The sequence below is a fragment of the Canis lupus genome, chromosome X (genome assembly GCF_048164855.1).
Source record: "Canis lupus baileyi chromosome X, mCanLup2.hap1, whole genome shotgun sequence".
Taxonomy (NCBI): Eukaryota; Metazoa; Chordata; class Mammalia; order Carnivora; family Canidae; genus Canis; species Canis lupus.
The window spans coordinates 35,706,547-35,720,044 of NC_132876.1; the positions used below are offsets into that span (position 1 = coordinate 35,706,547).

Consider the following 13,498-nt stretch of genomic DNA (forward strand, 5'->3'; position numbering starts at 1 on the left):
CGTGGGATTCAATCCCAGGACCCTGGGGTCATGACCTGAGCCGAGGCAGATGCTCAACCACTGAGCCACCTTGGCGCCCCACCATTTGTTCTTCTTACTATCTGGGATCTAAGGTTGTTGTTTTTTTTTCTCCTAAGGTTGTTTAAAAGGGAAACACAAATTTTAACTTAAAGAGCATGCTTTTACATCACGTTTCCTGTATTTTAAACAGTGTATAAGTAGCTTCCCTTAAAATAGCATTCCTAATACTAACAAAGTAGAGTTGTCTAATAAATTATTTTTAAATCACAAAGCTGACAGGTCTTTTAAAAAATGTTTAATAGACGATATACCAATAAAACACTGCCATGGTATAAAACAATTTCTACCGTATCTATTTAGGAGTTTTATGTCCCTCATCCTTCCATTAGTCTAGTAGAATATTTTATGAATTGATGCTGATTATATTACAAAGCACACCTGAGATTAAGCTACCATATTCAGTGCCATTTTTTAAAGAGCTAATGTAAATAAACATTAATCTAAGACAAATACAGAGTTCATAAAAGTAAATGCAGCCCTGAGTAATATAAATGTTTACTATGACTCTATAAATAATCTTTTTATTTTTGTGCTAGGACAGTTCTAATGGAGCATATATCTTAAGTGTTGATGATGCTTAGTCTGAAACTGTTAAAGACAGGAAAAAAACAATCGGTAACCAAAAGTTAATTTACTGGAAAAGAGGGTTAATGTCCTGAGGGATGTAGTCACTTGGGCATATTTTTTTAAATAAAGAAAACTGGACTTTCACCAGCAATTTCAAATACCTACTGCTCAACAATGCTTTTTACTCCTTAGGCCCCCACTGAATTTCCCACATAAATTGAATTCTTATGATAAAAGGATGCAATCTCTTTTTTTTTTTAAGTTTTTTTTTTTTTTTTTTTTTTAAATTCATGAGAGACACAGAGAGAGAGAAGCAGAGACACAGGCAGAGGGAGAAGCAGGCTCCATCCAGGGAGCCCAATGTGGGACTAGATCCCGGGTCTCCAGGATTAGGCCCTGGGCTGACGGCAGGCGCTAAACCGCTGAGCCACTCAGGGATCCCCAAAAGGATGCAATCTCAATAGAGAAATGACTCGAGAGGACCACAGCACTACTCAAGAAAATGTACTGTGAAATTAATCTATTTGATATGTTCCTTTAAAACCATACTGGGTACTGTTCTGGGAATTGGGGATGCTGCCACCAACAAAAGAAAAGTCCTGGTGTCCCAGAGTTCACATTCTAATAACAACTACTAAGCAAATAACATATACAGTGAGACAGGGACGCCTGGGTGGCTCAGCGGTTTAGCGCCTGCGTTCAGCCCAGGGCATGATCCTGGAGTCCCCGGATCGAGTCCTGCATCGGGCTCCCTGCATGGAGCCTGCTTCTCTCTCTGTCTACATCTCTGCCTCTCTCTGTGTCTCTCATGAATAAATAAATAAAAATCTTAAAAAAAAAAAACACAAAAAAAACCCATATACGGTGAGACAGGACTATAAAATATATATATAATGCAATATAACATAAGTGATGTGTTGAAAGGCAGGGAAAGGAATCATACTGGGGGATGTTTTGCCCCCCTCCCCTAGGGAACGTTCAGAAATGTCTGGAGACATTTTTGGTTGCCACAACTGCAGGCTAGGGTGAGGGCTGGTGTGAGGGAGGATGCTCCTGGCATCCCGTGTGCAGAGCTGCCAAATACCCTATAACACATATGACCTCCTTCCACAATACAGAATTATGAAGCTCAAAATGTCAGTGTGGTCAAGGATGGTTGCTTTGACGAAGTTGTATTTGAATGAAGACTTATTGGAGGTGAGGGAGCAAATCATGTAGTAGATATCTGGGAGAAGAGATTTCAAGTAGAGGAAAGAGCAAATGCAAAGTCTGTGATATGGAAGAGTGTCTGGTATGTTTTGAGAAGAGCAAAAATCCAGTATGAATTGAGTGGCGTGAACAATGGAGAAGGTGAGGGATGAGGTCAGGGAGCTGATCATGTACACGCAGACAGGCCATGGAAAGTACTTTGGACCTTATTCTCAGTGTGATCTAAGTGTCATTCATAGTAGTCAATTTTTGTCAACCATTTTTTTTTAGAATTAATTAATTCATTAATTCATTCATTCATGAGAGACACACAGAAAGAGAGAGAGGCAGAGACACAGGCAGAGGGAGAAGCAGGCTCCATTCAGGGAGCCCAAAATGGGACTTGATCCCCGAACCCCGGGATCACGCCCTGGGCTGAAAGTGGCGCTAAACCGCTGAGCCACCCGGACGGCCCTGTCCACTATTCTAATATTAAATATCCTATGTGAAACCATTTCCCCAATACTTTGACGGCTGATGAAATTCCAGGTTTAATTTTAATGAAGTACACTTCTAGAGTCAAACAAATACTCTGAAACCTAACTGGTACGTTTAAATCTATCAGAGTATCTGTACTTCTAAAACATCATCCTCAAACTACCTCAAACTTCTGAAAATCACGAATATTTCCTTCGACAAAGAGCACTTAATCTCCCTAGGGCACATCTTTACTTTCTTTGTTTGAATTAATAAAAGGCCATATATCAAACACTTTACTAAGTGTTTATGTAGAAATCAATCTAGCAACAACATCTGCAGTTGCTATAAAGAACAAAGTAATCCACATGATACTATGGCAGGATTTTAGCAACTTTTGATGAATGAAATTCTTGAGTTTAAATACACTATTTTTCCCCATGCATAAACCAATTTGTTTCTCCCATTTTATTTTTTTAAAAAGATTTAATTTATTTATTCATGAGAGAGAGAGAGAGTGAGAGAGAGAGGCAGAGACACAGGCAGAGGGAGAAGCAGGCTCCATGCAGGGAGCCTGATGTGGGACTCGATCCTGGGACTCCGGGATCACACCCTGAGCCAAAGGCTCAACCGCTGAGCCACTCAGGCATCCCACTTCCATTTTCTTTAAAAAGTTAAAATTAGAGGGGTGCCTGGGTGGCTCAGTTGATTGAGTGACTGACTGACTCTTGGTTTTGGCTCAGGTCATGATCTTGGGATCTTGAGCCCGTGTTGGGCTCCATGCTGGGTGTGTTTAAGCCTGTTTAAGATTCTCTTCCTCCCCCACCTCCCCCCCAATAAAATAATATAAATTAAAAAAGTTAAAATAGACCTCGGTACTAGGGTGTAAATGTGACATAGTGAAAGATACACAGCATAGTTGAAGGGATTCAAGTGTGAGTAATGGGACATAGGATTTGCATAAGTCACCTCTCTAGGCCTTCATTTTCCCATCTGTAAAAGGAGTCCTTTGGATCAAATGGCCTCCAAGTTCCCTTTTTTGACTCTAACACACTCTGATTCTAAATTTGAGTAGCCAAGACTTCACAAACCACACATATACACACATTCTTTCCAAAAATATGAGGTAAAATCATAATAGATATTAAAAAAAAAACAGATATACAGTACTAACATTCTGATCACTATTATATCACATCATCTCAATAGAACAGTCCTTCGTGTTTCTAACTTTTAGGGAAAGCTAGCTTATTCCTTGCCACTGTCAAAACTTTGTCCATTTGGCAATTTCCGATCAAAAGATATTTTTAAGATATTTTGACTTTGGCTTGGGTCATGATCTCAGGGTCCTGAGATTGAGCCCTGTCAGGCTCTGTGCTCAGTGGGGAGTCTACTTGAGGATTCTCTCCCTCTTCCTCTCCCGCTCATGCACTCTAACTTAAATAAATTGATCTTTAAAAAAATTTCACAATGTATTCTATTTTACACCTGAAATGACTTATCTGAGGATAATTTAATCTGTGATTGGCTCCAGTTTTTTTTTTTTTTTTTTTAAGATCTTATTTATTCCTGAGAGACAGAGAGAGGCAGAGACACAGACAGAGAAGCAGGCTCCCTGCGAGGAGCCCGATGCAGGGCTTGATCTCAAGACACCGAGATCACGACCTGAGATCACAACCTGAGCCGAAGGCAGATGCTCAACCACTGAGCCACCCAGGCATCCCTGATTGGCTCCAGTTTTGACTGAGCATATAACAGGTGGTTAATTGTTCCTTTTATATTTTCAGTGATATAACAGAAGCAGAAGGCAGAGATGTTTTAAAATAAATATCGGAGAACTGTGAATTCAAAACTGCATGAAACTGACCAAGGTTCCCCTCCAGACTAGACTTCCCAGAGTCTAGTCCATTTGGCAGTTTCTTAGCCTGAGGGTAGAACGGAGGTGTTCAAGGGGGGGTGGGGGGGAGGGTGAGAATCAGCATTTGCGTGAGCCCTCTCTGAAATAACCTCTGTTGGCCATTAATTAGAAGACAGTTCACTGATGTGACTAAAAGATGTCAGGAAGTACCCACCCTAAAATATAAGTAATATAAAATAACCACATGTGGAAACTCCATTCTGAAGTAAGAGTAGTAATAAACAGATGCTGTTAGTGACAGGAACATTTTAAAGGGGCTTGCTGGAGTAAGACTTTGTCATAACACAGCCATCTACTTTATTAGGTTGCAAATTTCTTAACAGAGACGCTTCTAAATCTTTTTATCTCTACCTCAATCCACTGCACAGTACCTTGCATATAACAAGCAATGGGAAAAAAATTTTTGGGAAAAAAATTCTGCTTCTCAACTATTAACCAGGAAAAGAATGCTCTAATCTAATGAGCATTTTAGAAACAGAATTAAACAAACAATAAGAAAAAAAAAAAACACAGAAATAGCACTAAGAGACCGAATGGCAATTCACCAGGAAACCATAATGACAGAAATATCCCTTAAATAACATTCAATCTCATTCCCTTTGTTCTAATCCTGTCCCCACCCGGCAGCCTTCAGATCTGTAATTTGGTTTTCTAAGTGAACACACCCACTAAGGAGTACCCAAGTAGACAACCCATGCTGGTTGTCAGGTCAGGACTTCTCCTGTCCTAAATGTAGAGACCTGCTCTGACTGTATTAAGAAATACCGTGTGCACTTGTTTGGCATAAGTGAGCCTCCAGACCAAGCAGGGTACCTACTCTGTGGCAGGCAGAGTTAGATACCAAAGAGAGAGAAATTAATCAGAGCGACTCTCTCTGGTTCTTACTTGAAACTGTGGCTTTAAAATCCTTGTGAAAATAGGTTCTTCCTTGAAACTGTGGCGTTATTTTTTTTTTTATAAAGATTTTATTTATTTATTCATGAGAGACACAGAGAAAGGGAAGCAGAGACACAGGCAGAGGGAGAAGCAGGCTCCATGCAGGGAGTCCGACGTGGGACTCGATCCAAGGTCTCCAGAATCAGGCCTTGGACTGAAGGTGGCACCAAACCACTGAGCCACCGGGTTTGCCCGAAACTGTGGCTTTAAAATCTTTGTGAAAATAGGAGACACTTGGAATATCTAGCTATCCTCTATCCTTCCCAAGATGGGAAAAGAATCATCGATTATATACATCTAGTTTTACATATTTTAGAAGTTTTACCTACTCTGCAATTCTCCCATATTTTATCGGCAGATCTAGCTCGTACTACCTCCTGTCATCAAAGACATTTTAGTGTTAAGTACTAGTAAATTATAGCAAGCCTTTCTTAGAACTCCTAAATCATATCTTTTTGAAGACAACAATTTCAATTTCAATAAAAAGGCAGAGGGAGCCTAAAAAGGCAGCTTGCAATTAATTTTACAAAATCTCCCAGCTGGAAAAGTACTTGAAAGACAAAATAGGGTGCAATTATTTTTAAAGAGTTTTATGCTAATTTTATTTCCTATCCCCCGCCAAAACACACACGCGTGTGCATGTGCGCGCGCGCACACACACATCCTTAAACTATTATCAGAGATCTATTATGCTGTGCTTTGGAAAGCCAGAAAATGAGATAGCACAATGGCATTTTAGAAAGCTTCCATCTTATTGGTGACATTATTGTTTTTTAAAGATTTCATTTATTTATTCATGAGAGAGAGAGAGAGAGAGAGAGAGAGAGAGAGAGAGACAGGCAGAGGGAGAAAGAAGCAGGCTCCCTGTGAGGAGCCCGATGCAGGACTTGATCCCATGACCCCAGGATCACAACCTGAGCCGAAGGCAGACGCTCAACCACTGAGCCACCCAGGCGCCCCTACTGGCGACATTATTAACCAGGAGCCCAAAACTGTTTGGTGGTGATCTTTTTCTATTCTGAGTTTTGACACAAACATGAGAATCTAATAACAAACTGACCCAAAAAACATAGACCTAGATTGAAAACAGTTTTAACAACTGGAAACTAACATCACAACCTTCGGCATAGTGGCAGCCCTGTATTTTCTCATAAAAGCTGCCAATAATCTGGAACCTCCTTCTGGCTCGTTTGCCACGTCTTCTTTAACTACACATTGGCATGGGGTCGAACGGGTTTTGCCATTTCGAAGACGCCTCTGTTTCAGCATCCTGTTTTCAACTGCCTGATAAGGTAGATACTATCACAGCCTGTATTATCTAGAGCGTCCTTAATCTTTCTGGGCAAGCAGGTCTCAACCTTTGGGTTCAGAAAATATAGTGGGTAGGAGTCGACATTAATGAACGGCAGGAAAAAAGAAACTGCACACCTCTCCACTGAACAAAGTTCCCGCAGAAAGTAAACAGCCAAAATTTCAGTCAATTGACCAAGTGTTCTTATTTTTAAAGAGAAATCACAAAAAAAAAATAAATAAAAAAAAATAAAAAAAAAATAAAGAGAAATCACTACACTTAAAAAAAAAAAAAATCACTAACAGGCTCCCAGTGCTGCACCAGAGAAGCCTGTCTTTCGTATTGGCTGCTGGATTCATCAGAAAGGAACCGACCATTTGTAACAACAGATTCTGTCTGTCGCTCTGTCTCTGTGTGTGTGTCTCTCTGATGACACATGTAGCTTCACATCTGCATTCTGTCTTAAAAGAAACCCCATCATGCTCTTGTACCAAGTATTATTTTAAATGCCAGTTAACTCTCAACACCCTCCCCCAAGTAACCTCAAAGTAAATAAACTTATTATACAGCCATGTTCCTGCAGAAGTTTGAATCACACCAAGAATGCATATCCTTAAAAGGAAATGTTTTCCCTCCCCTTGCATCCTGTTATTTAAGCTATTTTAAGTAGTCGTCTGGGGAAAGCTGAGCCAGAATTCAAGTGGTTTTGATTTTAGCTGCTGTTTTACACTGCCCATGTCCAGGTGGTATGTGGCGCAATCCATTACTTCAAATGCATCTTTTGGGGTGCTGCTTCATCTTACCAACCTGACTGTAAGAAAAACCGGGATTTCCTTTGACTCCCAGGTTGTGGGTATGTCTGTGTTGCTTTAACCATCTTTGAATCTGTCTAAATCTAGAAGAGGTTGCATATGTGTGCCCTCATCTGTAACACACATGCAACCTCTTTACTAACCCATCACGGACAGTGCTCATTAGAACCTAAAGAAGAAATCCAATCAAGTACAGATGCACATCCTTTCGAAAAGCTGGGATCTAAAAAGTTCCATTTAGTTCAACCAATATATTCCACAAAATTTTCGCGCTAAAAAAGAAAGGGCAAAAAGAATTTAGGTGTCTAATAGTAATGGATCTACACACGTGTGGTATGCACATACGCGATCCTGAATGCCCTTACATAATGACTTAGGAGACTCAGCCAAAAGACTTGTGCAGAAGAATTTAGGTTATATTCCATCCTAAGATCTAAGCAGCAAAGTCGAGCTTTCATTAGGCATTAAAACTTTAGAAAAGGCAGCTGCTAAACTATCTCCAGATGCTTAACTAAGCATGAGTTTTGCCTTTCACAGCTTATACCTTTTGAGGTAGCTCATTCCAGCAAATAAAGAGAAGTATAATGAGTCCCAGTTAAGGGTAGAAGAGAGGTCACTACTTCCACTAATGGTGGATCCTCAAAGGTGGAGGTCAAGTGGAGCTGAAGGCTGGGCAAGATTGGAAGGCTGAACGCAGGCGATCATACATGTTGTCTATCTATCCTTTCCCAACTCAAAATTTCCAGCAGTTTGGCCATCAGTTCCCACCTGCTGCCACTCTCCGACTTAAAAAATACACACACGCGTCCACACAAACTGACATGAGCACGTTCACACACACACACACACACACACACACACACACACACACAAACACGTGTGCTCTTGCTCTGAAGCCTACCCATCCACATATTAGTTCTCCTATCTTCCACACCATCAAAACATGGTTTCCCTGCCATCCCAAGACTTCATCTATAGTATTCCACTGATGATTAAGTAGATGGCTCAGTGAAATAGCACTAGTTAGTTATCTTTTTGGTTGGCCTATAGGTCTTATTTTTCAAGTCATAATTAAACAAATATGCACTGGTGTAGTTTTATTGAATACTAAAAGTAAATTAAACCACTGTGCTTCTTGTGGCATCATCCTGATGTGGTTTTTATGTACTAAAGAATATCAAGTAATTTGAAACAACTCAACTTCCTGAGAGGAGAAAATCACCATAACCAGAATTTTTTGACTTCGTTTGGTGGGCAGCCACAAAGGAATATACCCGTGGTATTCCTAGCCATTTACAAAACCCCGTTATTCTTTTATTTCAAAAGTGCTGAATTTGTGTCTTTGTTTTTTTAAAGCTCAGTAGCAATTGCTTAGGAGAGGAAAAAGATGTCAGTGTTTCAGGAGTAAGGTCAATCTGAAAAGATTTACATTACATGAATTTATCTTTATGACAAGTAATCATCCAAATGACTTCTAGCTTCTATAACAAGATTAAATTCTCAGAAGGTAAAAGACATTTTCTAGTTGGAAAAATATTTACTTCTTAAGTGTTCTGAAAGTTTTATTTATTCTTCTGTAGAAAGAACTTACGCATTTAAGCTAAAACGGAAACATTATGGGGGGGGCGGGGGACAGAGCCAAGGCTTCTACTATCCCAGTGGGAAACACTGGAAACAAATGTTGAGAAAATTAAAATAATTAAATGAAAATATACTGCTTGGAGCTTAACACTAAGCAGGTGCAGAAAGTGAGCGAAAGAAGAACTTTAAATCTTAATACTGGATTTACTGCTAGTAAAGAGAATTTCAAAGCACTATTAATTGATTGGACAAAACCTATAGTTAGTGGTAATTACAGAGATTTTCCTCACACACTATGATTTTGCTGAATTTCTAAAGAGATAATCAAGGCTATTATTGTTAATAGATGGGAAAAATCACATAATGATTTCCATATTTTGTCACAACTAAACAGAGACAAAGTGGTCCTCCCTGTCCTCCCCCCACCAATAAGAAAGAATTGTCCTTGACAGGAAAATAAGTTCTAGAGCTTGTTTTTCAAATCAGGTTTCCCTGAATGAAAAAAAAAAAAAAAAAAGGAAAAAAAGATTTCCATAACACCTTTGACAGTTGCCTGAGGGCTCCATAAGAAAGAACTACAAACTACAAAAATTTTAAAGGAAAATAAAAAGATTCAGCCGGGTCTTTAAACACTTTTCTAAAAGGCAGACTACACACAAGCCTTTATTATGCCGAAAAAAAATTTTTTTATGTGCTACAATGTCATGGCCAAAACCTCTAGCAATAAATTCCACCATGATGAAAATCTTCATAACAGAGGCCCTTTTAGTTTACAGTTGATAATGACAAAGTCTCAGAACATGTAAATAGTACGTGTAATTCCTTGGGATTCAGTCAATTAAATACTGATTGAGAACCTAGTATGCGTGCAACACTGAGCTAGATGCTGAGCAGGGGATACAAAAGAATAATATGCAGAGCAGGTAGAATAATGGAATCCAGGATTTTGATTTACGGCATATACAACAATAAGAGTCTGCATCTCTCAGGAATGAACATGTGCCTGTTAGGGACATCAGTAAGATGTATGGTCCAATCTTGTGCCTTTGGGAATCTCTTTGTCTACCCTAACCCCTCCAAGATGTAGGATTTATTTTATTTTTATTTTTTAAAGATTTTATTTATTTGTTCATGGAAGACACACAGAGAGAGAGGCAGAAACATAGGCAAAGGGAGAAGTAGGCTCCCCGCAAGGAATCCGATTTGGGGCTCGATCCTGGGTCTCCAGTATCACACCCCGGGCTGAAGGTGGCGCTAGACCGCTGAGCCACCCAGGTTGCCCAGATGTAGGATTTAAAATAAGACAGTAGTTCTATGATGACCCTCTCTTGCAGTCTAAGCTCTAACTGATCCCTCACTTCCTGCAATTTAACCCTGGTTCCTCCATGGAGACAACTGGTCAACCCTCTTCATTTCATTAAAGCTTTGAAGGAGTAATGAAACTCCTTTACTGATAACAGTATTCCAGTTCCATCAAGTCAATCATACATGAATAGCTTTAAATTTTAAATTTTTTTTAAATTTTTATTTATTTATGATAGTCACACACACAGAGAGAGAGAGAGAGAGAGGCAGCAGAGACATAGGCAGAGGGAGAAGCAGGCTCCAAGCACCGGGAGCCCGACGTGGGATTCGATCCCAGGTCTCCAGGATCGCGCCCTGGGCCAAAGGCAGGCGCTAAACCACTGCGCCACCCAGGGATCCCCTGCTTTAAATTTTAAAAAAGGTATTGCACACAATTATGGCCAAGATGCTTCACATGAGAACAAGGTCTGTATTCAACAATAGACTTTTTTTTATTTTTTTATTTTATTTTATTTTTTTTTAGGAAGCAAGGCCTTGGAGATTCAATAATGGCAATAATAAGTCCTGGTCCTTACTCCAAACTTCTAGTCATAAAGAGATAAATTAGGCTGTCCCTAACACTGAAAGAGGAGTAGAAGGAAAAAAGAAGGTTCAAAGGATATGCAACCCTAAAACAATTATAAGGCTATTTCTACAGAGTAATGAGATTTTAAAAGCCTTGCAGCTAGGAATTCATCTGCTGTTTTCTTGTAATCAATCTCGTATCAGACTGGGTAGTACTCTTCTTACAGCAAGTAGTATCTATGGCCAGCCAACAGACTGCTTTTTTTGTTTTTCATACACACAGAAAATGTGTTAAATTCAGGCCTAACCATTTTTTCTACTTAGAATTCTGATGAGATTATGAATAGTCACTTTGGTGGGGAGGCGGTCATTATCCTTCCCAAGGCATGCTTACTAAATGCCTTCACAGAAAATTCTGGTCATGAATGTATGGGAATAGATAGAGACGTATACTTCCTTACTTTTCATTAATGAGATTTGCAACACAGGTCAAAGAATCAAGCCTGATTTAAATGACAAATCATTATGATCTGACTTTATACCCTTTCATCAAGGAAATACCCAATAGTAGTAGTTTACCTCTCTAAGCCCAAGTTGACTCGTGTGAGTGCATACATCAATAATCAGTTCTTACCCTGTTTTCCCACTATCTTCTACTGATTTGACCTGAGCACTAAAATTTGGACTGTAAATACTATAAACTGCTTCCATACCTGCTAAATTCTAAGACATGTTCTATGAGGCTTAAGGAAAAACCAAATGGCATGCTAGGTCTTCCCACCTTCTACTGATACTAAATGTAACGTGAGAAGGCACAATGGGCTGCATTATCCAAAGGCACAGAAGAGCCATGAAAAAAGGCACTAAAGCCAAGCAAATGAGGCAAAGGTAAAACATCATCTAATGTTTTCGGGGGTCATACATCCCTCTGAGAATATGGTGAAAGCTCCAAATCCTCACCTCACAAAAATATGATACTAAGATTCACGATCAACCATTCATATAATTTTTTAGAGAATTAACCTTCACTAGGGCCAAATAAAGATGGCTTTGCTACAACTAAAGCTATAAAAAATACTTACCAACTTTTGCAAAGGCCTCTTTGAGTTCATCAAGCTCATCTTTGGAAATCTGAGTAGTAGCCATCTCCTCCATTTAAAGATCTAAAGAGAAACAAAAAAAGTTTAAGACTGAAAGATTGTTATGATGAATATAAGCATTCCCATGAAATTTTCATCTTAGAGACAACTTAAACTGCAAACTGCTAAAACTATCCTAATACATACCCATATTTATAGGTAAAGCCACAGTAAAGAAAAACCACATGAGAAGTCATTATTTACTAAAAGTTATTCAGGAAAAAAAAATTATGTGGCCAAAAATTCAGGGAATATGTAATTGATTTATTAAGCCCTTATCTCTCTCTCTTTCTTCCTGGCTACTTCCATTTTTTCCTGCTTTATTGAGATATAATTGACATGTAATATTGTGTGAGTTTAAGGTGTATACCATGATGATTTGATATACTAATACATTATGAAATGATTACTACAATAAGGTTAGTTAGCACATCCATCACCTCACATTGCAACCATTTTTTCCCATTAAGTCACTTAAAAAATCATTCAATGTGGGCAGCCCTGGTGGCGCAGCGGTTTGGCGCCGCTTGCAGCCCAGGGCGTGATCCTGGAGACCTGGGATCGAGTCCCGCGTCGGGCTCCCTGCATGGAGCCTGCTTCTCCCTCTGCCTGTGTCTCTGCCTCTCTCTCTCTCTCTCTGTGTCTCTCATGAATAAATAAAAAAAATCATTCAATGTGAAAACACTGATTTTCTTTTTTTTTTAACATATTCAAATGAAGAATGCTTTTAATTACTTAATGCTGATACAGTTATCTTTTTAATTAAAAAATGAGACAATTCTTTTGTACCTTTCAAAGCCTCCTTAAATGGCATGCCTACATAATCAAACAGAGTATTTTGAACAAAATTGTGTAAATAAGGACAAGCTGTAAAGCTGCACCTCTGGACCCCCCAGGGAAGGCCATTCTCGGTTCTTGAAAACACTGATTTTCAAATAGTATACTAACACCCATCAATCACTCCTATTAAAGGAGTCAACTAAAGCAAATTGAATTTCACTTTGATAAAGAAATACACACAAATGTGTGCTAATAAACCCATTCTTGTTCATATAACTTCTTTTATTTGGGTTTACACCCTTTCCGATTTGGCCCTATTTTATCTATTTATCTGACAGAGCTGAGGTTGGCAAATTATGGCCTGTGGGACAAATCTGGACCACTGCTTATTTCTGTATGGCCCCCCAGCTAAGTATGGTGTTTAAAAATAAACACTTGCAGCTGATTCTGTAGATTTTTTTTTAAGAATTTACTTATTGGGATCCCTGGGTGGCGCAGCGGTTTAGCGCCTGCCTTTGGCCCAGGGCGTGATCCTGGAGACCCGGGATTGAATCCCACGTCGGGCTCCCGGTGCATGGAGCCTGTTTCTCCCTCTGCCTGTGTCTCTGCCTCTCTCTCTCTCTCACTGTGTGCCTATCATAAATAAATAAAAAAATTAAAAAAAAAAAGAATTTACTTATTTATTCATGAGAGACACAGAGAAGCAGGCTCCCTGCATGGAGCCTCATGAAGGACTCAATCCCAGGACCCTGGGATTACAACCCGAACTGAAGGCATATACTCAACCACTGAGCCACTCAGGCATCCCTGCAGCCGATTTTGACATGGCATGTTAACTCTGAACCCCAATTAAGGGAAA

The 13,498-nt window shown here is 39.4% G+C and overlaps 1 protein-coding gene across 12 annotated transcripts in view; it reads right to left on the reverse strand.

The window, feature by feature from the left end:
• PLS3 (plastin 3) overlaps positions 1–13,498 on the reverse strand; it is a 91,223-nt gene that overhangs the window by 29,839 nt on the left and 47,886 nt on the right. For all 12 annotated transcript variants that reach the window (XM_072816995.1, XM_072816989.1, XM_072816996.1 and 9 more), the window contains one exon: positions 11,803–11,883. In XM_072816995.1, coding sequence (XP_072673096.1) covers positions 11,803–11,875 — 73 coding nt within the window. In that variant the 5' untranslated portion in view covers positions 11,876–11,883. The remainder of the gene's footprint in view (positions 1–11,802; positions 11,884–13,498) is intronic.